Genomic DNA, 25020 nt, shown 5'->3' with positions numbered 1-25020 from the left:
ATCCACAAACATAACATTCGAACACAAGACTAATCAGGAGGTATCAGTCATTCTTTGTTTATTTTTTCAATCGTTACATTTTATTGTAAACTATATTATAAGCAGCTGTACAGTAATTACAGTTTTCTAACCGTTCGATGTTCAAGCAACTGCCAAGAAAATTTTGCTGGGCTTCAAGACTGCCTTGCTTGAATTTCAAAACAGTGGGTTTGTCACGATGTTTCAAAAGCAATCCATTATTCAGCAAATGTGACATTTGTACAAACAAACGCATGGTGTTTGTGGCCAAATAAAGATACAAAGGGATCAGTTCCTTTCTGAAAATAGTTTCTGTGAAATAAATACAATTCACGTGACAGCCTTCTTAAAATACATTTTCAACAGTCTATTACTATGCAGGGAGCTTCCACACATATAAAAACGCATAAAATCTGTCTTTCAGAGTAGAATCTTCACAGACCGTGTTCCATGATGTGAAGAGAGTTCTCAGTCAGCATTTTGAAAGAAGCTAGCACAGTGTATATATTGGTGCAAAATGAGCGAACATTCCATATGTACATGTTTGCTATTTAGGCCTTCTTGTTTTAACGTACAGTTGCTGTGATATGGCACTGTTTAAGGCTTTTTTTTCTCTTTTTGTTCAGTATAGCCGAGCTCCATAACCAAATGTCTGTTTGATGGCCTCAAAGTAGTATCTCTGCCAGCCCTCCTTCATCCTTTCTTCCTCGTTGGTGGGAACACCTTTAGCCTCCATAAGCAGCTCTGTTTCTCCACTCCGTTCGGAAAGGCTAAGAATGATGGAAGCATAGTGCTCTGTAATGGAGGTATATCAATTAACAATAGTACTTGCTATTTTTCTCAAGCCAAGTATCCCTGATAAACAAGTTTAGGCTTGAAAACATCATCCACAGAAATAGTCCTAATCGGCTAATGAAAACATGACATTTTAGCATGGCCACATGTTATAATTGTGCAAAAACTTAAGAGTAATTCACATAATAATTATTTTTATGAAACATTGTGATAAATGAGCTCTTTATTCTACCAATAAAGAATTTTACATGAGTTTTCTGAGCTAGAAATGTGTTATTAGATTTATTGTTACTGTATTAAATCATGCAAACTAACCCTTCAGTGCATAAAATGATATGATATTACTTAACACTATCTATGTCATTTAAAAACTGAAAAGGCAAAAAAAAAGTTTGACAAATGAATATAAATATAAACCCACCGGAAGGCCAAGTTGAAAATCTCCACCTCATACAAATCTTTTCGTCTGGAACCTGATTGATCAAATCCATACAGGCAGCTTTAATAAGCAGAACACTCAAGGTTTGCTCCGTATGTGTGAGACTGAGTCAAAATGTCAGGGCAAAATGCACTTACCAGATCTGTAAACTCTCCACACACGTTCCCTTCCAACAGGCGAAATTTGCCACCCTTGTCACCCTCCACAAAAGCTGCCAGGTGTGTGAAGGCTTGAACCATCTGTGCCATTTTAAGAGAAATATATTCAAATATATTAGCCATGATGTCAGCATTGCAGAGTAAAAAAAAAAAACAAAACAAGGGGCAACAATTAGGGTTAGTGGCGTGAGAACAAATAAGTGTTTGTTCTTGCATATGGGAGATGTGTTCAGTTAAAAATCTATATCTCTCCACAAAAACCTCTTTGTAACACAAGACATTAAGCAATTAGAAAGACCAGAAAGATCCATTTCTACATTTCACTATTCTCCAGAATAGTCTTTTCAGTCCACAGGTCATCTGTGTCTGTCTGGCCAACATTCACCTCCTGATTGAGGAAGACTCTGTAGAGCTCCTCTGGTGATGTGAGGAAGGTCTCCTTCAGACTGAATTTAACAGTAGGGATCTTGACTCCACTATTCTGCGTTTTAGCAGTGTTGGAAGAGCCAATCTAAAAAGTGAAATACAGTAAAATGTGTCTGTTAGATACAGTAGAGATAAACAGGTAAATTAAACCAAATAAGCATCCACCTGAATTTGCAGCGTGACAATATCCACTGATGGCACAGCGTGTCATCACAGTGACTTACCAGAGTGTTATCCATTTTCACTTTAGTCTGGGGCTTCTGCTGTGACTGTGTGTTAAGGCCATTTGCCGTTGGTAGGATCATACCCTGAGAGAACTCTGCAATAATGAACCAAGTATTGAAGTCTGCATTACAGCTGGAATTCACTTAAATTCAAGTCAATAATCAGAAACTGCCCAGAGTTTTTCAATTTTTCTGAAATGTCCTGTAATAGTACTACTAGTACTACTAGTGCTACTAAGAAGAAGAAGAAGAAAGCCTTATTTATAATATGTTTTCACACCTGATCTGAGGTGGTCCACATAGTTTCCTAGAGCTGCTCTGATCTTTTTGGTTCCCTCTTTCCTCATTAGATCAGTCAAAGGTGTGCTTGGCTGATCTTTACACAGTGAAACCTGGATCTGTAACAAAGCAACAAAGAAAGGGAAAAGAAGACATCAGCATTGATAATTCTTATATCTCTCTGATAACTCTCACTGAATGGTGTTCAGTATAACTGTGTATGTATCAGTATAATTCATACTTACATCCAAATCATCCATGTCATTTTCATCAGACAGGTTTGGCACTTCAATGTTCCCTTTGTACTTGATCCCTGTTTTTGAGGTACCTGTAAAATAACAACAAGAGCAACTTAATATGACGTTCACAAAACAGGCTAACAACGGGACAATGCAACATGTCATTAATAATAATGACAAAATAAAAAACTGTGAGACTATGGGAACACTGTAGCTCACCAGTCCACGATGCCTTCACATTCCACTCATAAAAGAAAATGAGTTTGCCTTTGCGGTTGTTGATGGAAGCTTCTCCCTCCAATTTACTGACATCTGTGATCTCACAAGTACCATCCTGACCTTCTACACGAATCCCCAGTAGGAGCTCTTGTAGTTTGTCTGACGACCAGCCTGTGACGTCACGCTCCGTCCTACAGTAAACGCAAACAAAATCGCCACAGCCAACTTAGGACAGTCTCTGCGCATCTACACTTCCTTTGGGAAACGGGAACCACAAATAATCTTTGAGGCCATTATACCATGAAAACATATTTGAAAACCTTTGAAGATGTAGCACTTTATACACACACGTTCACTTTCTGGAGTACAAATTAAGTACTGGCATGACTTGCCAAAGCTCAGTAGAGCTGCTTTTAGACTGAGTTGAATGCGGTTTAAGTGTCCGTCCATCTGTTCATTATGTCTCCCCATGAGGGGGTTCCTAAAATAGACTACACACCCCCTTCAATCACAGCCAGCTAGGCAGGACATTCCAGAGGCTTCCAGCAAACCTCATAGGGCAATCTACTATGAGGCTGCACAGTGCAAGACACTTAATGAGTGATTTAGAATTAGTGCTTTCCCCTGGAAACAATTATACGAAAAAAATCCATGTTCACAGACAGGTAACTTGGTGACATTAGAAACGTTTTGCAATTTAATCGTGAAGTCCCGAAATAATACTTCCTTGCGGTCACTTATTCCAGTTAAAACCTTGTGATGTTGACATGAAACATCCTTTTAAAACTTATGAAGTAGGCTACGTTGTCGCAGATTACCCAGCACACTAACAGTAGCTTTAAACTTACCAGTGCCAGTTGTTGACATTTGTCGCATCTGCTCTCTCTTCCACGATCCAGCGAGGGTCTCCTTCTCCCCACTTGGCCATTACAAAGTAGCGAGCAAACTACCAAGTATATTCTAGTTAATAAATGATCCTTTATAATTTCGTGCGTAAAATGTTCTTTCTGTGCTGGGCTGCTGAAGTTTTTGTCGAACCTCGCTGTCTGGACTAACGTCGTCCTGACTAAAGGTTGTTCACTGAGTGGTTCAGCAGACTGACTAAAAACAATTCAGCGGGTTTAGGTATAGGCAACAAAAGTCGTCTTAGTGTTATACTGATTATCTGCTCGCAAGCTTAATTTAAATAACTCTTAACGAGCAAATGTTTTTATAATGGCAATGTAGCCTGTTCGCTAGTCTAGTAACAGCTAAGGAACTAAAAAGACTTTTTTTTATAATGCACGTTGCTCACTCTGAGCCGGCAAATACTGTCACACACACCTCACTCACGCGGACTTTTCTTTTACCATGGAAAGTACTGGAAACGGAAATAAAGAAGGTTCTGCCTTCTTCTCTCTTCCGATATGAAACGTTGCACCTAATGATGATAGGCATATTATGGCCATCTACTGGCCAGTTGTATGAAACACATCCAAATCACTTCGAGGCACCATTAATTCGCTAACTTAGAGGGGCAAATTAAAAAATGAGAACAATTAATTTTCAGAAATTCTGGCTTTGACACGATAAGCTACGTTCGACTGCTTTACAGAACAGTAACAAAAGGGTTATGGTCATATTTGTCCAGAATTTAATTTATCTATTTAAATTTATTACCCTTCAGCTTGTCTTCAAAGCATGTGCAAAATGAATATATGTTAATACGGGTATATAAACGAGTGTGCCTGTTTACGTGTCTTCATCAGATCGATGCAGCAAAATGTTTGCTTACATATAATGTACATGTGTGCGCGTTAGGTCTGTTGAGATTGGGTCTAGACCTTCAAAACAATTGAATTTTCTGCGACAGTAGCCCACAGAACTTTCCGAATGGACTGATCCGTGGAATTCGTGTGCTCGTACATATTCATCCAAGAGGGGGCGGTACATTTTAGAGGGTCACGATTAGTGATGACTTCATGTTAGTGGTATGAAGTTGGATTCAACGATCATTTATCTGAGTAGAGTTCAGTCCGTTCCTAAAAGCTCCCTCCACAGGCTGCTTTGCATTTCACAGCCCGTACACCCAAAAAGAGGGTCCACGCGCCAACTTGGTGGTGTATTAATTGGTGTTGGTGGTAATCTAAAATGAACGGCATGTAAATTGCAGTGCCTACCCTTAGCAATACTCTACATCTACTGTAGGAAACGGATGGAGAAAAACACATAAATTATTCAAAGGAGGTTGACAGGTAAGCTTCACGAGCCGTAGTACTGAACAACATCGAAAAGGAAGGGAGAATGTTTGTGCCGAAAAAATGTAGGTTGTATGTGCCACATGATAAAAATCTAAATTTGAGCTCATTCTACAAATATTATCAGCGCTGGTGAAACTTGCTCTCACCCTCTAAATGACTATACATTAAAGAGTTACGGTTTTTTATATTCAGAAGGTATATATCTAGGCTACGGCGTTGAACATTGTTATTTACTAAATACTTCACCCGCATAAGAACTGGGTAAATTTAATTATTCATATGTCCATTCCTGGTAAGTAGTATGCCCCCCCCCCCCCCCCCCCCCCCCCCCCCCTTTTACTTCTATCCTTGATCAGAGGTGGTATGAATGGTACTATGTTGCAGTTGCTATAGTGCAATGAGGAACTGGGCATTGGATGCCTCGACAAGATACCATGTAAAGCATTTCATGAAGTCGGGCAAACCGCAGCCGCAGAACCTAAGGGGACCAGTAGAGGTTCTTAGGCTCCCCATCGACACCCCCACCCCAAACCAGGGTGGGGGCTCAGAGGCAGGGCTGAGAAGGAAGAAATAAGTATTTCAAACATGCAGCTGTTCCTCAGTAGCTTTGAGGCAGACTGCGTGTGCGTGCGTGTGTGTGTGTGTGTGAGAGAGAGAACAGGAGGGGAGGCTTTGTATGTGTTTGACAGCAGCACACACCTCTCCACTACACTTTGCTGCATTATTAATGACTCTGAGAGGGAAGGAAAGTGAATGGTAAGGCTGATCAGCTCTTCTTATGCTTCATCAGACACAGCTGCTAACCAGTTCATGCTGTTTAAGTAAGGTTGAAGAACATACCCTTAACAAACCTTAAACCTGTCTCACTTCCCTTTCAAAAAGAAAGCAAAAAGACCACATGTCAAAATGCAAATATCAAGTTTGATCTTCATCTAGTCACACAGAGATTAATAATTATCTTACAGAGGGGCATAAACCACCAATCGGTACATGGGTGCAGTCGAGGGAGCATCTTAATGCCATGTTTATTACCAGTGTTCCAACTTCTGTATACATTTGTATAAGCAGAAGAACACCTTATGTAAGGAAAGAGCAAGGGAAAGAAAATGCAACAACAACTTTCCACCATTAGGGGGCAACACACAGTTACACGCAGAAGCCTCAACCAACTTGTTTTTCTGCTGTTTTGTACTCCTGAGATGAGCTCTTTGTGTACTCTGTATGCTTTTGTGAAATCAACTGAGCCATTCTCACAAACGTTGTTTCCTTTCCTCTTTCATCTCGTACCATTAAAATTGTACTGTGTAGTGCTTAATTAAATATTACTGCAGCAAGAAAGAAAATAACAGCAAGAAGAACATTTCCTCTTTTTCTTCAAATTTAATTTGACATACTGACCTGCTACAATAGTATTGCATAGAATATAACTGACAAAAAGAGGGTTTTTTTTATTTACAGAACACACAATTTTGGGAACAGAAAGATAGAAACTAAATAGGGAAGTTTGAAATTCAGGAAAACATAGGAGAGCAATATACTTCAGATTTGTCTTCTTACAATCTTTTAGAAAAATCTTAAATTCATACAGATTCATTTATTTACAAAGACATGGTATCATTTGTAAATTGATTAGACAGCGCTTAAGTTCATATTGCACTTGGGACAAAAGTGACTTGAGGTTCTTCTTTTCTCTCTAGTATACAATTTCATACGGATATTTTCAGAAAACCCCATACAAAGTGGCCATACCAAATGGAAAACATGTGGTGATATTTAAAGCTTCTCATCCATTCTCTATTTTTTTTTTTTAAACTGCACGATCCAGATCTTTCAGAGACATGACGAATATTTTTTTTTCTTTTCTTTAACCACTGAATGAAATACATTTTCTAATCATTTTGTTTCAGTTGTCTGTTCTCAATGAGATAAAATGACATTTTGTGTACTTGGTGCCCTAGTAGATCACCCAGAATAAAATTTGACATTAGATTCATCTGTAGCTCTTTGAGTTTAAACAGCAGAGAACACACACAGTGAAACTGTCCAGAGAGAGGGACAAGTGGGACCAGATTGGATGAGTAGTCTGTACACTTAAACTGGATATCTCAGGCAGTTGTCCTTTGACAAATAAAGAAATGAAAAAGAATTGGGCAGAAGGTGAGAAAGCAGCAAACCCCCAATGAAAGCCTTAAGTTATCAGACAACATCTGTGTTCTTAGATCAAACTGCAGGATAAAATGATGTGATTTTAGAGATTAACAACATTTTTAACCACACCAACAGGGCCTATCATACTGTAGCTTCATTTCTGTTTTTTTTTTTTTTTTTTAAATTTAATTCTCCAATGCGATTGGCCATGTCAGCATGAAAACAGTGTTTAGAGCTGCCAGAATATAACCACCTGGTCCAAAGAAATTGTTTGTAAAAACATTTCAGAGAAAGATCCTGTAGTAAAGAAAGCTAGCACAGTTTCATACCTTACAAATAATATTTCTTAATATAAAAATCTCTTCATAATCTGCATCAGTGTTTGTACAGACATTTCTTATATTATTACTTTTAAATAAGGGGCCGAAGCTGAAATTCTGCTACACAATACCCCGAAACCTAACATTCGTGGATCATTTTCACTCTTAAATAAATGCAATATATTATTTCATCATCTTCGCTCATCAAAATAAATCATTAAACACGGAACACACAGGAAATGTATAAATACAAATATATACACACACAAATGCGCGCACACACACACACACACAAAAAATAAGCTTACAAAGCTCAAAAACAAAAAAAAGCGTCACACCGTTTGTTTTGCTTTTGAAAATGCACACTTCTCAGCATTGAAAACAGATGGCTGTAGAATGCTGATGTTTTAAAAGAAGTCTCTTTGCTTTTTTGTGATGTTACTGTCCTCTTGTTAAAGCATGCTTCTTCAGATGTGAGGGGAACGCCGTGCAGTGGTAAGGCTCAGGTTTCCCGCTGACTGGGCTAAGGCAGAGGAAGGAGTGCAGTGCCTCAGAGCTTTGCTGTAGTTCTAAGGAGGAGGGGACCAAAACCCAAGGGCCTTGTTTACACGGACAATTTCAAAACAGACACGAGCCACAAATTTGTCTCCCTCTGCAGAGTACCCTCCCCACACTGCCCACTTCTGCAGATAACTTTTACTGACAATTTGCAGGGTCGTGTAGAATGTCCAGGCTGAATTTACAGAGGTCTAGAATGAAACAATCCAGCACAGGGACAGTCGTTTCAGTAGAAATCTTCACTTAAACATCCGTTAGCAAAACCAAAGGCTGCTTTAAATAAATAAATACATAAATAAAAATGAACAGGAGATCAGCCTTAGTTTACTGTTTAAATGAGGCGTGCTGGGGAGAGGATGCTGTTGTCTCAGAATACTAAATATGCAATTGAGTGATCAATCAAATCAAATGAGAGGAGGAATAAACGACTCCAGAACTTAGTCATTCATTCTGATCTACATCTCTTCTATGAAAAAGAACAAAACGAAACAAAACGAAAGTGTAGAGCTCTTGGAGGGGAAGACATTCCATTGAAAGAGAAGAAACCCAGGGCTAACGCTACTCTTCTGACCATCAGATTGGTAGACAGGAGAATGGGGCCCCTTTGGGGGGTGGGGCTTTGTGCATACGCACGCACTCACACAAGCAAACAGACACATACACACACATACACACAACAGCTGTTGCGAAACTCTCAATGTAGCTTTTTTTCCACAAGCAAGGACCTCCACGTGACAGGAGCTCGAGGCCTTAACCTCCACCCCCCCCTTCCCTAATCTCTCCTTCACCCCCCTCCCTTGGTTTCTCCCCTCCCCCTCTCCCTGCCCAGCCTCAGCAAAAACAGCCTACTAGTAGCACAGGATGGTCCCTTCCAGTACAAGCCCTATGAAAAAAAAAGAAGAAGAAACCACTCCAGCCTTTGACAAAGTCACTGTTTGTCAGAAGTCCCGCATCAAAGCCAAAGCCCTCTTCAACAAACCTATTTTTCCTTTCTGTTTTTTTTTTTTTTTTTTTTTGCAGTACAGTCAGCAGACTAGCAGTCCTTCTTGGTTGACTTCTTTCTTTCGTGTGCTCACATTTCTTCTTCTGTGTTTGAGAGAATAAGGTCCAACTGGGCAGACGCTCTTGTAAGACTGAACTAAGCGTTAGAGGAGGATTGAATAAAGACCCAGCCCCTAGCAGAGGAGGTCACATATACATCGTTTTGAGAAGGTCACTGAGACTTGGGGATGAGAGGCATCCACAGACGTCTACAATCGACTTTTTGCGGCATCAACCATCATCTGTGTCCAGTGGGAGCATGTGTGGACCCACATCTGGAGAAAATGGCTTATTTAGAGGACCAAGAATCACAAAGAGGGCAAAAAAAAAAAAAAAAAGCTTTAAAATAAAGCGTAAAAATGATGAAGGGATTAGACAAAGTGCAGCCTTCTTACAGGCAAATTGACGCACAAGTCCACAGTGTGCAGTTCTCCCACCACCAGTCTTCATCCTCCCGTATAGGCACTGTGTTCATTAGAGGGATAGTACGATGTCTGCGACGTCTGACAATCATGTACGCAAGACGTAGAAAGGTTCACTTCATAGAGTTCATTACAGGGTGACAAAAACAAAGCAAAGCAAAAGCTATCCGCAGTCCAAGCAAATCTCTTTGCCCTCTTGAACCAGTGACAAAGTTAATTATATTCGCCTGTTCAAGCACATCATTTTATGTTAAAAACAAACACAAGTCCGATGTAGATTTTGGGACGTAAACACAAATCATGCCAAATGCATTTCATAGACAATTCTCAGTTTAGAACAATGAGCTTTTAGACTCACACTGGCTATCTGAGAAGACAAGATCTGAGCAGGTTGACATCAGCATCACAGACAATCGCATGGTTTTGAAAAGTTCACAAAAGAGAGAGAAACCATTGAGAGACAGCTGTAGCGATGACTGTCTTTTTGTATAAAGAGGGTTCTTGGTTTTTTTGGAGAGGTAGTGCGCGTATTGAATGTGCAGATCATGGATCCCAAAGTAATAATTATTGATAGTAAATATAATGCTCCAGAATACTCACTGAAATAGTTCGAAAAAAGTCACTGTAAAACCTTCCATCTTGTTCCACAGGGTGCACGTATGTGTGTGTGTTTTTTTCCAGCCATCTGGTTTAAATAAGTCTCAAAGGTAATACTTTTTTTGTTTGTCAAGGTCCCTGCATAATCATTTCATTGTTAAAAATGAAAGATGGCATTGGCTAAGCCACCTGAAAAACCATGTGCATTCATACTACAGTGAGTGTGTGTCAGGCAGGTGTCTGTCAGTAATTTTTTTTTGTATAAATATAACTAACTGAGTTATTTGTATAAAAATAGATAAAACATTTTGTTTAAAAAAAAACCAAAACATCAAAATGTGTAGCCCCTGTAAAACAGAGGTGGATGTCTTAAATCAGGACTGCCTAGTCCAAAGCATTCAGGACCGTACTAAGATCTCCATGATGTGGTCCAGATCGTTAAGGTCCGTGAGACAGAGCTGCAGGGAGCTGTTGGACGTGCAGCTGGAGAGGGGTTTCAGTCCATCTTCCCCCACCGACGTGGGCGCTGAGCTCCCGCGTAGGGTGGGGAAGGCCAGCACCGAGATGTCAGAGGCATCATACATGGACGTGTCAATGTCCTCGAAGATGTCGTCCAACGCCAGGTCCGTCAGGTAGCTGGTTGAGTTGGTTATTTCAAACGACCCGAAAAGCGAGTCCGATGATCGGGAGTCGTCGTCCGAGGGAGCGGGACCGAGCGTCTCGCTCTCCGTCCGGCCCAACTCCTCTTCCTCCTTGTTCAGCGAGACGGAGGCTGAAGCGGAAAAGTCCAGGGTGGAGAGGAGAGGAGGGCAGTCTAAGGACACAGGCGGGAGGTCGGGGACATGGCGCGGAGTGGGAGCGTGAGGAAGCGAGGGGGCCAGTGTAGCCGACGGGAGGGTGGTCCCCCCTTCCTGTCTCATCTCTTGCTGGATCTGCCGCAGGGTGTTGGCCAGCAGTACGGAGCGGTGTAGGCTGGGCTCGGCCCGCCGTTGGCAGCTCTGAAGCTTGTCCAGGCACAGGTCCAGCACCAGCTGCCTCTGCTGGGGGTACGGCAAACCCAGCGCAGGGTCGTCACAGTCACTCAGCTTACGCTTCACCCCACGGCCAAGCATGTACCTGTGGAGGCAGAGGAAGACACAACGTAAGGCCCAAAGCACACAGCTTCCTCAAACTATCTCCTGTCTACTGTCACTGTACCACTCTGAAGCATACCTAAACAGGAATACCGCCTCAAACTATCTCCTGTCTACTGTCACTGTACCACTCTAAAGCATACCTAAACAGGAATACCGCCTCAAACTATCTCCTGTCTACTGTCACTGTACCACAGTAAAGCATAGCTAAACAGGAATGGCTGATGAAGAGAGGCCAGAAGATGACAACAGAGAGAAGGGATCACTTTCAGCCCAGGACTTTTTTCTGTTCCAATAGAAAAGAGCACCTTATGTCAACACAAACACACACCCCTACACACACACACACTTTGGTCCACCTGGACTTTACTTCCTTTTTTTTTTTCCCCACTGCCCCCACCCTCCCAAATCATGCTTTCAGTAAAATTCAGTGCAACCTACAGACTTAACTCCATTTACATCTTTATGCCAGAAGTCTTAGTTTACAGCTACAGAAAGAGTTTCTGCATATTAACATGCACTGCAGCAGCACCATCACACATGCAGTCTTCTTTAACACTGTAGCTCCTCCTCCTCTGTCCAACTGAACGAGGATGCGGCATCAGCTGCAGTAGGAGAAGTTCTTGTGTGCTACTGCAGTTCGCTCAGGAGCCTGCACGTGCGTCCCCTGACTCCTCCCCTAAACAACGCATGAGGGTTGTGACACATTACTAGTAGCCATGGCGATTCAGAGCATGCAGCACCCACCGGGCGTCGAACCACATAAGTGAAGACAGACTCGGGGTAATACACAGACAAAGTACCACAGAGAGAGTCACAGAGCTCATGTTTACAGACATTGGTTTTCAGATGAAGTTAAAGGCAAAAAGCACAGGGTAAGTTCTAATGAGATTCCACTAATTTCATGACCAATGCTCCTTGGAGAAGAGGGTAACAAAAAAAAAAAAAAAGTAGTAGTAATGAAGAATGTGTGTCACTACACTAAACACTGACATCCACTAATATTAAATACCACCTTAAATCACTAGATAGTAGCGCAGTCTATACATTTTCACCTGCTCATGTTAAACCATGTCTTCATAGTCATTGTTAATCTTAAAGACAGAGTGCTGTGAAGCGGAAGAGGTCAGCAATAAGGCATATGTTGCCATCACTGCCGGTACCCCGGGAGCACTTGGCCTGCAGCAAGCCAGGGTTTGAGATGTGGGGGTGTATGCAGAAGAGAACCTGGCCATTTAATTTCTCTCCACACTCTCTCTCTGTTTCCCTGTACTGTGGGTTGCTCTGAGACCATGTTTCATCCATCACACGCTGGTATCCCCTGCAGCTTCTGCCTCAGCCTGCTCCTCTCTGCTGCAGAGCACACACTGAGCAGACAGGCAGAAGTGAGGAGGCGTGTCTCTAACGTGTGTGTGCGCGTATGTGTGTGTGTGTGTCCAAAGGACCTCTGTGATGTAACACAGTACTACTGTCAATGCTGATCACTTCCAGCTTCAGTTTGCTGACCATTAGACCAATCAGTTGGAATTAAAATTTACAATTTACTGGTTGGGTCATTCTAAAAGGTAACATAGAAGGAATGTAGAACTACTGGAGGAGGCTACATTAAGAATCAGAATGCAGCTGTGTCACATCATATGTTAAAGAATCATCAGCAATCTGGGAGAAAATAAAACATGTCTAAGAGGAGAGTCAGTCCGAACACTGTTCTATTAGAGCATGCTAGGCACTTCTCAAGTGTGTCACGCTGAGGTTAAGAGTTACATAACCAACCACAGCACCAGTGTGTGCTTAGACTCATTCCTTGTTCAACCCTATAGGTGCCTTTCCACAGAGCTGTCACAAGACTTTAGGGGGGGGGGGGGGGGGGGGAAGCAAAGAAAACATGAGTCTTTGTAGTCTTCCACATTTCTAGGCTGAAACCCGCCAACAGAACACAGCAGACTTGGAGAGGAGGCTACACAGTCTGCAACATGTCTCTGTCAGCAACAGTGATCTATAAATGGAACAGGAGCAAGAGCAACAGCAAGTCTACTGTGAAACAATGCATTCCAACCTTTTACCACTCAGAAAATGAACCAGGATTTTTCCTCATGCAAAACAAAGATCACGCTCTGTAATATCATACGAGAGTCAAGATCCTTTAACACTGGTCCCAAACGGCACATGAAACGTTGATGGGTTTCAAACCTTGCCCAAACTAAAGGCTTTACCTCTACCAAATTTTAAAAAAAAAAGGAAAAAAGAAAGGAAAAGGAAAACCTGTAGCTTAAAGCAGGTGCATAGCTCTCACTCTCTCCCTCTGTCTACCGTTAGCAGCTGTGAGTCAGAGGAGTCGTGATTTAAACTGAGCCTCTCTCATTAAACTAGCCTTTCTGGCCTGCTTTCCATGGCAACCATGCTGGATGAGAGACTGGAGTTTGAGTGGCATGCAGAGTCTACGGCTGGAGGACAATAAGCGCACAACTACTGCAAAGACCATCAAAGTGAGGGCTAACAATGGGGGATCCAGAGAGGAGACAGCACTACGACACCGTGCAGAGCTTACTAAAACACTTAGCATTGACAGTCACCCAAAAAAAAAAGAAAAAAAAAAATAGTTCAAATACCCTGGAGCACTTCCTGGTCAAAAGCATGTCTGATAGGTCTTTACTGTGTTGGTAACTTCAGAGTAACACTTTTATTTTACAGTGACCTTTACACTAAAACTCAGAGTGTGAATGCAACAGATTAAACAGACAGTGAGACACGTTGATCAAATACCTTAATTTAAACTGTGGTCAAACTGGAACTGATACTGCTAGTTTCACTTTCAGCTGTTCAACATACAGGCAGTAAGTTCAATCAAACAGACCAAAGTTTTATGCTTTTAGTTCTTTCAGAATGTTATGAAATTACCTTCAAATCAATGAATTCAAAAAGCAAATACAGGCTAATCAGAATGAATAAATTTAGATATCAGCAAATCTCTGGTCCGAAGCCCCACAAAAATGGGTTCTCCCACATAGACTGGAAGGTTTGCACCACTCTGTGACCTTCTGAGTCATCTTAATCCCCTTCCTCTGTGTTCTTCTACTGAAATTCATCAGTCCACAATAGGAGAGCCTTTCACTTAGCACTTCTTTAATGCAAGTACCTTTCAAATTTGGAATTTAAGCACCGACAGACAACACTCTTCAGCAAATATAAACAGCAGACTTAAGTGACAAAAGGCTAAATAAATGTGCATTCTGAAACTACAACGCTATTAACCATGAACTGTTCATTGTGCTGGACAGCACACAAATGCTGAAGTCACAATACAGAATGCTCTTTTCCTCCCACTCTCGGCCTGTCTGTCTCCCTCCCTTCCCCCCTTCCCACAGGCCCCGGAGGGAACAGCTCGCTCTAGTCCAGAGAGTAACCAGGCGAACAAGGGAGAAAGAGAACGACAGAAAGAGACAGAGGGGGAGTGAACAAGCAAGAGCGAGCGAGACAGCGAGTGTGCGAGCAAAAGCGAGAGAGTGAGCGAGAGTGAGCGAGCAAAAGTGGGAGGAGAAAAAACAGGAGAGGAGTGCAAAGAAAGAGCAGTTGGGGATAAACTATGAGTGGGAGGGAGGAAGGAGGTGGAGATTTCAATTGATAAGCAGACTAAGCCTTGAGTAATGAACCATTAGGCAGATAGACCATCCGGGCGGATGTCTTAATTTGGTCAGCTTTGTCACTGGGCAGCTCCAACACCCTGACAAAGTGAGTCACGACTGTGTGGCAGGAGGTTAGTCACACCGTCGCACATAAAGAGACCTGATTTTGTTGGGGATGCATTAAGTCACGTACTTCAGAGGAACCTCAACCTATCGATGATGTCCTCACTAACTTATAGTGCCCTCTGGGAGGTGACAGACGTGTCGTCTTCACTCCACAAAGAATGCCTGCTGTGGTCTGATGTTATTTTAGAGTTTAATTTAGAGTGAAATTTAGTCAAAAGTGACTAGTGATTGAAGAATGGCATATTTACCTGTTAAGACCTCACACTAGTATCAAACTATTCTCTTGCCTCTAAGATATTTCACTCCACACATTACTCCAGCTGTATGCAGTTTGCAACATCAGCTGTCCCCTGTGCAGTCCAACCAATGCCCAAATGTTCCATCATCTCCCACCTAATACACAACAACTGTCACGAAGATCCACTTATTTAATGAAATCCCTACCTCAGTCAAACACAACTGAAATAACTGAAAGTGTTAGTTCTCTTTTCGGATCTTAAGTACTCGAGCATTATCAGTCATTTTTGGTGAAAAAGGGTTTTGGTCATTCGTACAACTACAACTCCTGATGGGACTTCGGTACACACAACCTTCGTTGTGTTTCACTATCTGCAGCAGCTTTTCTTCATACTAGGATCGATTCGAGAGAGACGTGACTTCAAACATCGGTCATCGCTTTACACGACTCCCAGAGACAACTATTTCTATACACATGCCAACAGTAAAGCTAAGCCAGTGCCTTTTCACACGAATGGTTACGTTACATACGTAGGTGAATAACGACGGTATAAACTTGGAGTTTCTCAAGACACGAGCACATCTTTAACACATTAGCTTAACGCACCCAAGTTGTTTAAACCATCTATATGACCTGGTCGAAAGAGAGAGCGACAATGGCGATTTTGTAATTTGGTGAAAGAAACTCAAAACATCGGAGTATGAGGCATCACCTTTTAGGTGACCAGGGGCAATGTGTCTATGAAAGACAACAGATACGCATGGTACCGCCAGTCTTCAGTTGAGGTCTGTCTATAAAGAAACAGTTATAGTCACGTTTTAAATGAACATTAGCCACTAGGAGATGGCTACATTGATCCCATTACGCAACAGAGTTGCGCAGAAACTCCGTGGACTAGCTTTAGCATTGGTTTCTTGCTGCAAACAGGGGACACTAAAAACCATTCCTCCATATTCACTAAAGCTTTAACGTGCATTACTTCAAAACACTGCTACAGTCTACTGTACACAAGACTGTATGTATGTTTTTTTTTACATAGACGTATGAATGACTCACTAAACCGTCTACGTTTGCACTGTAGAAACGGACATCCACGAGCTGAGATATGAAGTTAGCGAAAACACTCCACTTAACTTTTGAATAAACAACACTGCGACAAAACACACAAGCGCTCAAAACCATACATTGTCTCGATGTCACTAAACAGTTGGCGGCGGCGTTTCTGAGTCAGTTAGCTCGCTAACGTTACCTTGGCGAGGACAGGACATCTCCTCCGCCGGGTTCATCAACTTCCTTCTTCACCGCTGAGTCCACATCCAGCCGACACATTGAGGCAGTGTGAATTCCGTTTTTTCTTTTCATGGACGTTTCGAACGATACAATATCCCTTTGACCCATACCATTATGTTTTGTTAAACTAGCTCACTGGCTAGTTTCTCCGAGGCGCTAAAACAAATTTCTTAAAATGCAAATTCTTGCTGCTAGCGACGGCTAGCGTGTGATGCACAAATTAGCTGGCTACTTAGCTAGCCCTGTTAGCTTGCTAGCTGACGAATATATTTGCTTACTTAATTAAAACTTAATTTACTTGTTTGAGTTACTCAAACGATGACACGACTTTGTTGCTTAGCAGTCAACAAATCTGTGAACTTATTTCGGTACTCAGAATGCCTCCCCCCTAGTTCAACGTCTAGATATTCTTTGCAAAACTAAGCATCGACTGAACCAACGTTCCTGACCTATCTTGTCAGCCTCTACACCAAACTCTTACTACACTGTAGAAGCTACGGGAAAAGAACTCAGCTGATTGACAGTCGTCAGGTGAGAGAACTTCTATTGGTCCAATGAAATTTCAGGCCCGCCTAGTAACTACATCTGATTGGCCAAGTCATTGCTTTCTGCTTTCATTCGCTCTACTGACATCCCCGCAGACTGAAAACGTGACCATTTGAAATACTGTACGGAATTGTGCTGTCGCACAGAACAGCGGAGACCAACCAGTAGTGTCCACTATGATTTGTGTATTATCAGCAGTCTGTTACAGATACAGTCTAAAACAATTAAAAACACCGTACAAATACATATACACTACTTACATAGCAGCAGCAAATGTATTGTCGTCAAAGGGCATGTTTCGTGTAGCAAAGCAAAGGCAACGGAGAAAAATAATATATCACGAGCACGACATTCTTAAAACGGATTATTCTTTAACAACGGAGCTACAAGGAAAACAAACACTTTCCGTTCAGTCAGTTACACAGAACAAAATCATTCCGAACTGCTGAAGAATGTGACCAGTAGCTTATTTAGAAGGTCGGATTGGTGAGAAATGTCTTATTTGACCTACCTTAGCATCTCGGTCTACGCGTGATTTTTGCCTAGTCCGACCACCACCAATCGTTTCCGCCCGCTAAAAAAACTCAGCAGACATTTCTGTGTTCTGCACTGTCCATTATCCTGTTGTCGCTAGTCGAGCATTTAGGAACGGTTACTGAAAAATTATTAACGTACATATGTGTGTGTGTGTATATATATTTTTTGTAAACTAAACGTTACAAGATAATGAACAATCCGTTGCTGCCAGTGTTACATTGACAACTGACATGTACGGTAATACTGTTCAGCCGCAATACTTTCCATGGAAGTTGTTGCAGATCTGACATTACAAGCAGTTATTTTCCAACACAAATGTGTATGACCTGGAGAGCTGTATTGCAACGCTTGAACCGTTATATAACTTACCTGATTTCCTCCTCTGTGTCCGTTAAGGTCACAACATACCCTGGCATCACCTTTTCAGTACCCAGGGCACCGTATTGCAGTTCCAGGGTCTAATGTTTTAACGCGAGAACCGGCGTAACTAACAACCCGCCGCTACGGTGGGCGATTGAACGAAACAGAAAAAGAAAAAAAACCACCCGCCTTTAATAATTTGTACCATTTATTAAAAATGTTATAAAAATGCTACAATGTTCATATAAAAGGTTTATGTTCTACTCTAGTTTTAGGTCATACATGTCAATGTAATGCAAACTGTCTTTTCCACCCATAATACATTTCTTGTCTGGAAAAAAACGAAAAACAATTTACATGGAAATTCATTTCAGACATTCAAAAGATTATTTAAGCAAGTTCATAATACCATTTTTAAAAAATAAAACCAGTCCTCTTCCAACCACCCTTTACTCTATACAACTGAATACTGCAGTAAAAGTGTAATGGAACACTTGATGCATAGAATGTGTATTGAGACACTCAATGCATAGAATGAGAGAAACAACCACCCCAACTCGTCCACAGGGGTCCAACTGACATAGAGTCTTGTAAAGTTACACAGTGACTCCTGCCCTGAGTTTGACTACAGCCAATACTCACCAAATATGTTTGCAGTTAATAAATAAAAATAAATTAAAAGTCACAATAGAGAATGGGCTCGCCCCATTATTCTTCATTTGTTGAAAGACAAATATAAGAACGCTTGACTTCTAATAGCAAACAACAACTGTGGTTGACTGACAGCAAACTGTAATACAACCATATTACTTAAGAGGGTTCGATACTGTGAAATACAACACTGATTGCTGAATGCACCCAAATCCAAAAAGATACCAGTGCAACACAACACAGCATGTATACCTGCAGTAACTTCTGAGTTTCTGCAACACCGAAAAGCTCCTTCAGATCTCTGAATTAAACCATTGGAAGACCATCGAGTAGATAAATCCACAGCACATGATAGAAATCTAATCTCTCAGGTTAATAACAAAATGCACAGAATGTACAGTAACAGTTCCCAAGCAGTATCTATTGTAAAAATATATATATTTATACATATTTTAAACAATCTTTCATCTTCTTATGAAAATATTTTAAGCTATACAGTTTGTATATATCTTGTTCTGCTCTTAATTCATGTAGTGTCTTAAGAAGAAGAAATAAATAAAAAAACAAATGGCAATAACAGACGAACAAAAACAGAGAGAAAATAACAATAATAATAAAAAACAAACAACATACAGAAGGTATGCAAATTACATAACTATGGTCAGCTCGTAAAATCAAGCTCACTCTTTACAGGATGATATCTCTATTCCCTGAAAGAAAAGCTGATTCAACACCTTCCATAGAGGACAGAAAAGGCAGTAACAATTAAGACAAGCATACGAGTCTCTGGGCTACCTCTTGCCTAGGAGCCGACGATGATCTCCATGATGTGGTCGAGCTCATTCAGATCAGAGCGGCAGTTTGAGGAGGGGGCTATGGAGGGCGGGGCATGGGACGGAGCCAGGCTATCTAATAGGTCATAGGGTCCCATTTTGGGGGAACTCTGCATGCCGGTGAGCATGGTGTCGAGGTCGTAATAAGAGGCGTCGACGTCCGAGAAAAGTTCCTCGAGAGCAGAGTCTGGGCCCGGGGAACCATTCTTGATCTCGAATGTCCCGAAAACTTGGCCCACGCTCTTGGGCTCTTCTGTGGGGCATTCTTCCTCCGCGTCTACGTCCTCCTCTCCTGGCCCCAGCCTGGAGTCCTCGCAGGCCTCATCACACTCATCTGCCATCACGCCTCTCAACTCACCTCTCTCCCATCGCTGGCCCAGGCCGCCCGACAAACAGATGTTGGAAGAGGGGTCGCCAACGGAAACCGAACACAGCGTTTCATCCGCCACCACTTCCTCCTCGCGACAGCCGTCATAGCTGATGACGGAGAAGAGCTTGTGCTCGCCGTCTTGCTCCCGTCCCGACGTCGGCGACCGACACAGGACCTCTGTGGCAACTAGGCGGTCAGACGGACTCTGGCCAGCGCTGCTGAAGGACTCGACGACCTGCCAGCTGCCGTCGTGTGTCATCTCCTCTTGGATCTGCCGCACGGTGTTTGCAATCAGGACCGAGCGACACAGATTGGGCTCCACCAACATGTGGCACAGCTGCAGTTTGATGAGGGACATGTCGAGTAAAGACTGGCGCTGCAGACTGTAGGAAGAGGCCACCTTGGCACTCACTAAGCTCTCGTCTGGCATCTCATCGTCGCCATCTGAAAACTTGCGCTTGGTGCCCTTTGAAAACATGTCTACCCTGCGGGAGACCAAAATGTGGTACAGATTAGCACAAATCTCATGACAAAACTGACACTACTTACAATAGCAATAGACTTCACATAAATATAAGCAAATCAAAGAGAGAGTTGTTAATCATTTCTGTAAAGTTCAGTGTAACGACTTATTAAGGTAATTTAACCAGTTAACTCAGGACCAGTCCTAACTTCAGTGACTACTGCATATTTCTCTTTAGTCTGACTCTTGAAGTTGTACAACAGCATGCACTGTAGTTCCTAATCTTTATAATTTCATCGTTTCATAATCTCCACATTATCAGAGAAGATGCATACTGCGCAATGACGATGTTTTTATATGCTATTTATAAACAATTTTAATACCCTGAGATAAAATATATTAGGATAAATATTGACAAAGCGTTGTTGCTTAGCCTTTACATTCCCTTATAGAGCAAAGTCTTGTGCCTCACATAATGAACCTAAATATGACATAATATTTCTATGGAACAGGAGGAGGTACTGGAAAACATGCTTAGAGAGACTGCATGTGAATGAGCTCACCAGTTATGGCGAGGCAGATATGAGGGCTCTTACTCCTGTCTAATTCCATTAGAGCAACGATTGCTTTTGCAGGCAAAAATAGCTCTTTGCCGTATTCAACAGAGATTTTACTTGGAATACCTTCCTGTGTTTTTTCATTAAAAAATAGCTATTAGTCTGAACCTAAGGTAGTTATTGAAACATCTCCTCCATATCAAAGATTTAGGGTCCTTGTTGTAACGTTCAAATGTGACTTCATAATGGGTTGTTTATGACCAATGTCCTGTTCGCATTTACTGTGTATTGAAAAGCAGTTTATCACTGCAGCGCAGAGGCAGAGGTTACACAACAAGGCCTTGCATGCCAGGAAAGTGAGGGAAAAAGTAGGTCACTCTAGGCAAAGATATGACTAAATGTAGCCCTTAAACACCAGCAATCAACAATTCAGCCTCAGCTCTAATTTGTGCATACAAACCTTTTAATGTGCATTATACTCAAGATTAAACCGACAAGCATTTGTAGATCACAAGTTTTTTTTTTCCTTTGTGACTCACTCTTAAGCATTGACAAATTTTCTGACAGCTCTTCACCATACAGGCATAGTTAGACATATTGAAGTTCAGTTAAAAGTACATGACTTTATTTTTTTTTTTTTTATTGCAAAGTTGCAATAGACAAGTGGATCAATTTACTTAAAACATTTACCATAAATAATAATTCATATTCTATAAATAATTACTTTGAAATGGTCAGGTATGAATAAATCAATAAACATCAGGAACTTAACTACTGTGAGACACTGATAAGCATTCGACACTTTTGTGCACTATGAAATAGATTCAACTAGGCTAAATTTATTGGCTTACATTCACGGAAAAGCACAGCGGCAGAGGAAGGAAGCACACTCTTCCTTTTATGGCCTACTGACAAAACACCCACCATTTGTGCCATTTGAGATGTATCATCCACACAATTGAAGTTTAAAGACGGACCTGTCCATGAGGAGCATAAATTAGGCTACACTGACACAAGAACTTTACACAAAAACACAACATGCACGGGGGGAGAGCTTTGGTTTTTCTCCAACAGGTGAAACCGTTTTTAAAAACAGTTGGATGGTTAGATGGCCAGTTAATTAACAAATAAAGGAATGTCAACGAAATGCAAAAACACAGTATGTCACAGAAAAAGAATAAGGAAATCGAGGTTCAATAATGCCAATACGACAGGAACAGAAATTACTGGGGGAAAAAAAACCTCCAGAGATGACTGGCAGTTGAACAGCAACAGTGCACATTTAATAGGCCATTTCCACAGCAAACTTCCTGAAGAGTGCAAAATAAGCACTTTTCTTTACAACTTTATCCCCTGAAATATCCTCATACTAAACTGAAACGAGAACCAACCCATTACTGTATTAATTTCGGGTACAGAGTTTCCTCAATCACAGGGGAATTCATATAGAATTCAGTCAAAATAAATACACAAAAAATGACTGATGATGGCCCTCATCAGTTTATGGGGTCTAATGTTTACTTAAATTATTAGGCTACTACAGTGAACAGGCTGTACAATTAGACTCATATTCCAAGCCTGAAAATGTTAAGACACCCCCTTCCTCATCTAGACCGTTCTTGTAATTCATTACAAAACAAACCAAAATGTAGGTCTGTAATCTGAAACACAATCAAACATAAACTCGTTGATAGAGAGTGCTAAGTTAGAGGTTTAGAACAAACAAACAAAAAATTCATTACAAATGGTAAGTATAACTGTGGAAATGCTATGAAGACAGTAGCCTGAGTGGACAACCAATGATGACTGCAAGGGTCTTGAACTGATAAACATGCAGCTAGAGCAAGAACACTCCACAGCATCAATACACATTATCTGACATCACACTGTGCTTGTGCTTATGTGTGTGAGTGCGTGTGTGAGTGGGAGAGGGGGCAGGGTCTTCTATCCAGCTACTTGTATCAGGCACTAGTGGGTGCGGGGACAGTAGGGATAACATTGGCTATGCTAAACAATGACAATGAACAAGGTATATAAAATAGACAGGTTAACTCCTCAATCTTTTGGGTTACATCTCCAACAGATGTAAAGCACACACACACTCGCAATGTAACGAGTGTATCTCGTTTTGTTTGGCAAACCAACGGTTTCATAAGATGCAGGCATATGACAAATCACCACATACAATGCAGAGTCGGTCATGTTAGAAGTATGACTACATACGATGGAGATGACTTGCTTGAAAAGAAATTTATAGATACACAACGATCACACAAAAAGTGATTTGAACCCATAATCTACAGTTACAACAGACAGAACAATTTGGGGGGTTTGGGGAGTTTGAGATGATGGCTTTGGGAGTTTGGCCTACCTGGTGTACGAGTGACATCCCAGCACTGTAGAGACAGAGACCAGAGCGCAAGCTGACACACATCCACTGTTAAACTAAAAACTATAACCACACTTCATGTCACCACAACTGTAAAAAAAAAATCATTTCTATGTTACTTCAAATAGACGTTAAAATTAACTTAGCTCCGTGCAAACACTGTGACGATATCTGTGGAAATGAATAGGGGCTGTTGGGTTAGCGTATCATGTGGAAGAGGGAAAAGAGTGTCTGGGTTACCAGTAACTTTAAGAGGACAAGAGCAACTAAACCTGAGTTGATGAGAAATTAGCACAACATTAACAGCTGTAACAAGAGGTACCTTTACTTTCCAAACAAATAAAATAACTAGTTTGTTTAAAAAAGTTTTTATAGCTTCAATCTATCAACAACTGCCATAATAGTAGAAATCCTGAAGAGAGACAAAATAGGATAAAATGCTTCTAATTCATGATTTACTGAGGCATCAAATCTAATTTTTCTCTTATATCATATGTTTATAACCTGAAAATAAAGGCTCCCTCTTTCTCTGGATCACTGGTATAAATTCTTTTCGTATCAAATTTCCCACTCAAACTCATGGAAAGTTTGAAACCCATTAAAATGGCACATCAGCGTTTAAAAAAACCCCACGAGCACGACTAGTGTTGCATTCCCTCCCTCGTGATGACAAAAGCTCCACCCCGGCTCGGCACACTTCCCTTCCCCCACCCCAATGACGTGGGCAATAATTCTCTGCTACCGGGTACAAATGCTTAGTGAAGTACAATGTATTTAAGGCAACAAAACACAATTGAACACGAAACCGATAATCATCACATTAAAAAGCAAAAACACAAAATAAAAATAAGTCCAAATCAATAACGATTGGCCCCTTTACCTCGTGGACAACTAGGAACGCTTTTTGGTCAGAGAAGGAATAAACCGATTCATGTTGAAGCTGGAACGACAAAGATGGAAGCCATTTTGATTCTACCAACTAGCTTCGCTAACTCCGTCTTCTCTAGCTTTTCGACAGACGACCATAGCACATCTATACTATGCACGCTAGGAATAGTTCACTGAATTACGACATAAATACTAGGTATAATTATGTAAAGCGAAAAATTTACAAGTTAGTAAAGAACAAAGCTTAAGAGGGACCTTTCGACCACTTCCGCAAACATGACTGCGTTCGAAATCAACCGCGCATTTGTTCATTGAGCACGGGGGCTTTTATTTTTTTAAAGGCCACTGGCATGAAAAAATAGCCAGTGTAAAATACTGACTTGTACATACGTTCTTAGATAGTCGGCTTACCTTTAATTAACGTTATTCTTTGGTTGTGGGTGTCATAGGCGTTGTGAAGGTCGGGTGTAAAATTAAAGGTGCTGCTCCTCCGGCTTCCCCGACTCTGATTGCAGTAAGGAGCACGGCTGCCAGCTAGGCGGCCAGCTGCACTAGGGAGAGGAGAGGGGTAATGTGGGCGGACGCACGTATTTTGATCGACAGGCCGTTGATTCAACTGGGAAAACACGAACAAAAGCCTCACTGACAAAAATAAGTATTTCCACTAAGGGCTCCCTCAGTAATAAGACAACACGTACCCTGTTTTAAGTATTAACGTGTGTTCCATTTGACAGAATCCAAGTCTTAAATTAAACATATCTATGAATAGAAATTGTGAGGCAAACATTTATTCTTTACAAGTACTGAGGAGAAAAATCTGTTCTAGTTTGGTGCAGACGGTAAACCTGTTTTAAAATCCACGATTTTCTTTTAGCTGTACTGTGCATACACTC

The 25020-nt window shown here is 41.3% G+C and overlaps 3 protein-coding genes across 4 annotated transcripts; all 3 read right to left on the bottom strand.

Moving 5' to 3' along the window:
* Nucleotides 1-36: 36 nt before the first annotated feature.
* ahsa1a (AHA1, activator of heat shock protein ATPase homolog 1a) lies at nt 37-4075 on the bottom strand. The gene is made up of 9 exons (XM_030771833.1): nt 3646-4075; nt 2798-2988; nt 2585-2667; nt 2341-2458; nt 2061-2155; nt 1796-1921; nt 1390-1491; nt 1235-1286; nt 37-813 (listed from the first exon to the last, which is right to left on the bottom strand). The coding sequence occupies exons 1-9, from the start codon at nt 3723-3725 to the stop codon at nt 641-643; spliced, it is 1020 nt and encodes a 339-aa protein (XP_030627693.1). The 5' UTR covers nt 3726-4075; the 3' UTR covers nt 37-640.
* Nucleotides 4076-10497: 6422 nt separating this feature from the next.
* On the bottom strand, nt 10498-16975 carry LOC115810726 (SERTA domain-containing protein 2). Its single transcript, XM_030772724.1, has 2 exons — nt 16493-16975; nt 10498-11239 (listed from the first exon to the last, which is right to left on the bottom strand). Exons 1-2 carry the CDS (start codon nt 16639-16641, stop codon nt 10522-10524), a joined length of 867 nt encoding a protein of 288 aa, XP_030628584.1. The 5' UTR covers nt 16642-16975; the 3' UTR covers nt 10498-10521.
* A 2223-nt stretch (nt 16976-19198) lies between these two features.
* On the bottom strand, nt 19199-24619 carry cdca4 (cell division cycle associated 4). 2 transcript variants are annotated; one of them, XM_030771225.1, is made up of 2 exons: nt 23222-23292; nt 19199-20315 (listed from the first exon to the last, which is right to left on the bottom strand). In XM_030771225.1, exon 2 carries the CDS (start codon nt 20306-20308, stop codon nt 19430-19432), a length of 879 nt encoding a protein of 292 aa, XP_030627085.1. In that variant the 5' UTR covers nt 20309-20315; nt 23222-23292; the 3' UTR covers nt 19199-19429. The 2 variants fall into 2 exon arrangements, with proteins under 2 accessions (XP_030627085.1, XP_030627084.1); XM_030771224.1 differs by lacking the exon at nt 23222-23292 and adding an exon at nt 24539-24619 and having other exon boundaries at nt 19200-20315.
* Nucleotides 24620-25020: the final 401 nt, after the last annotated feature.

The sequence above is a fragment of the Chanos chanos genome, chromosome 4 (genome assembly GCF_902362185.1).
Source record: "Chanos chanos chromosome 4, fChaCha1.1, whole genome shotgun sequence".
NCBI classification, from domain to species: Eukaryota; Metazoa; Chordata; class Actinopteri; order Gonorynchiformes; family Chanidae; genus Chanos; species Chanos chanos.
The sequence above is the reverse complement of the archived record's forward strand: the minus strand, read 5'-3'. Positions and strand labels throughout refer to the sequence as shown.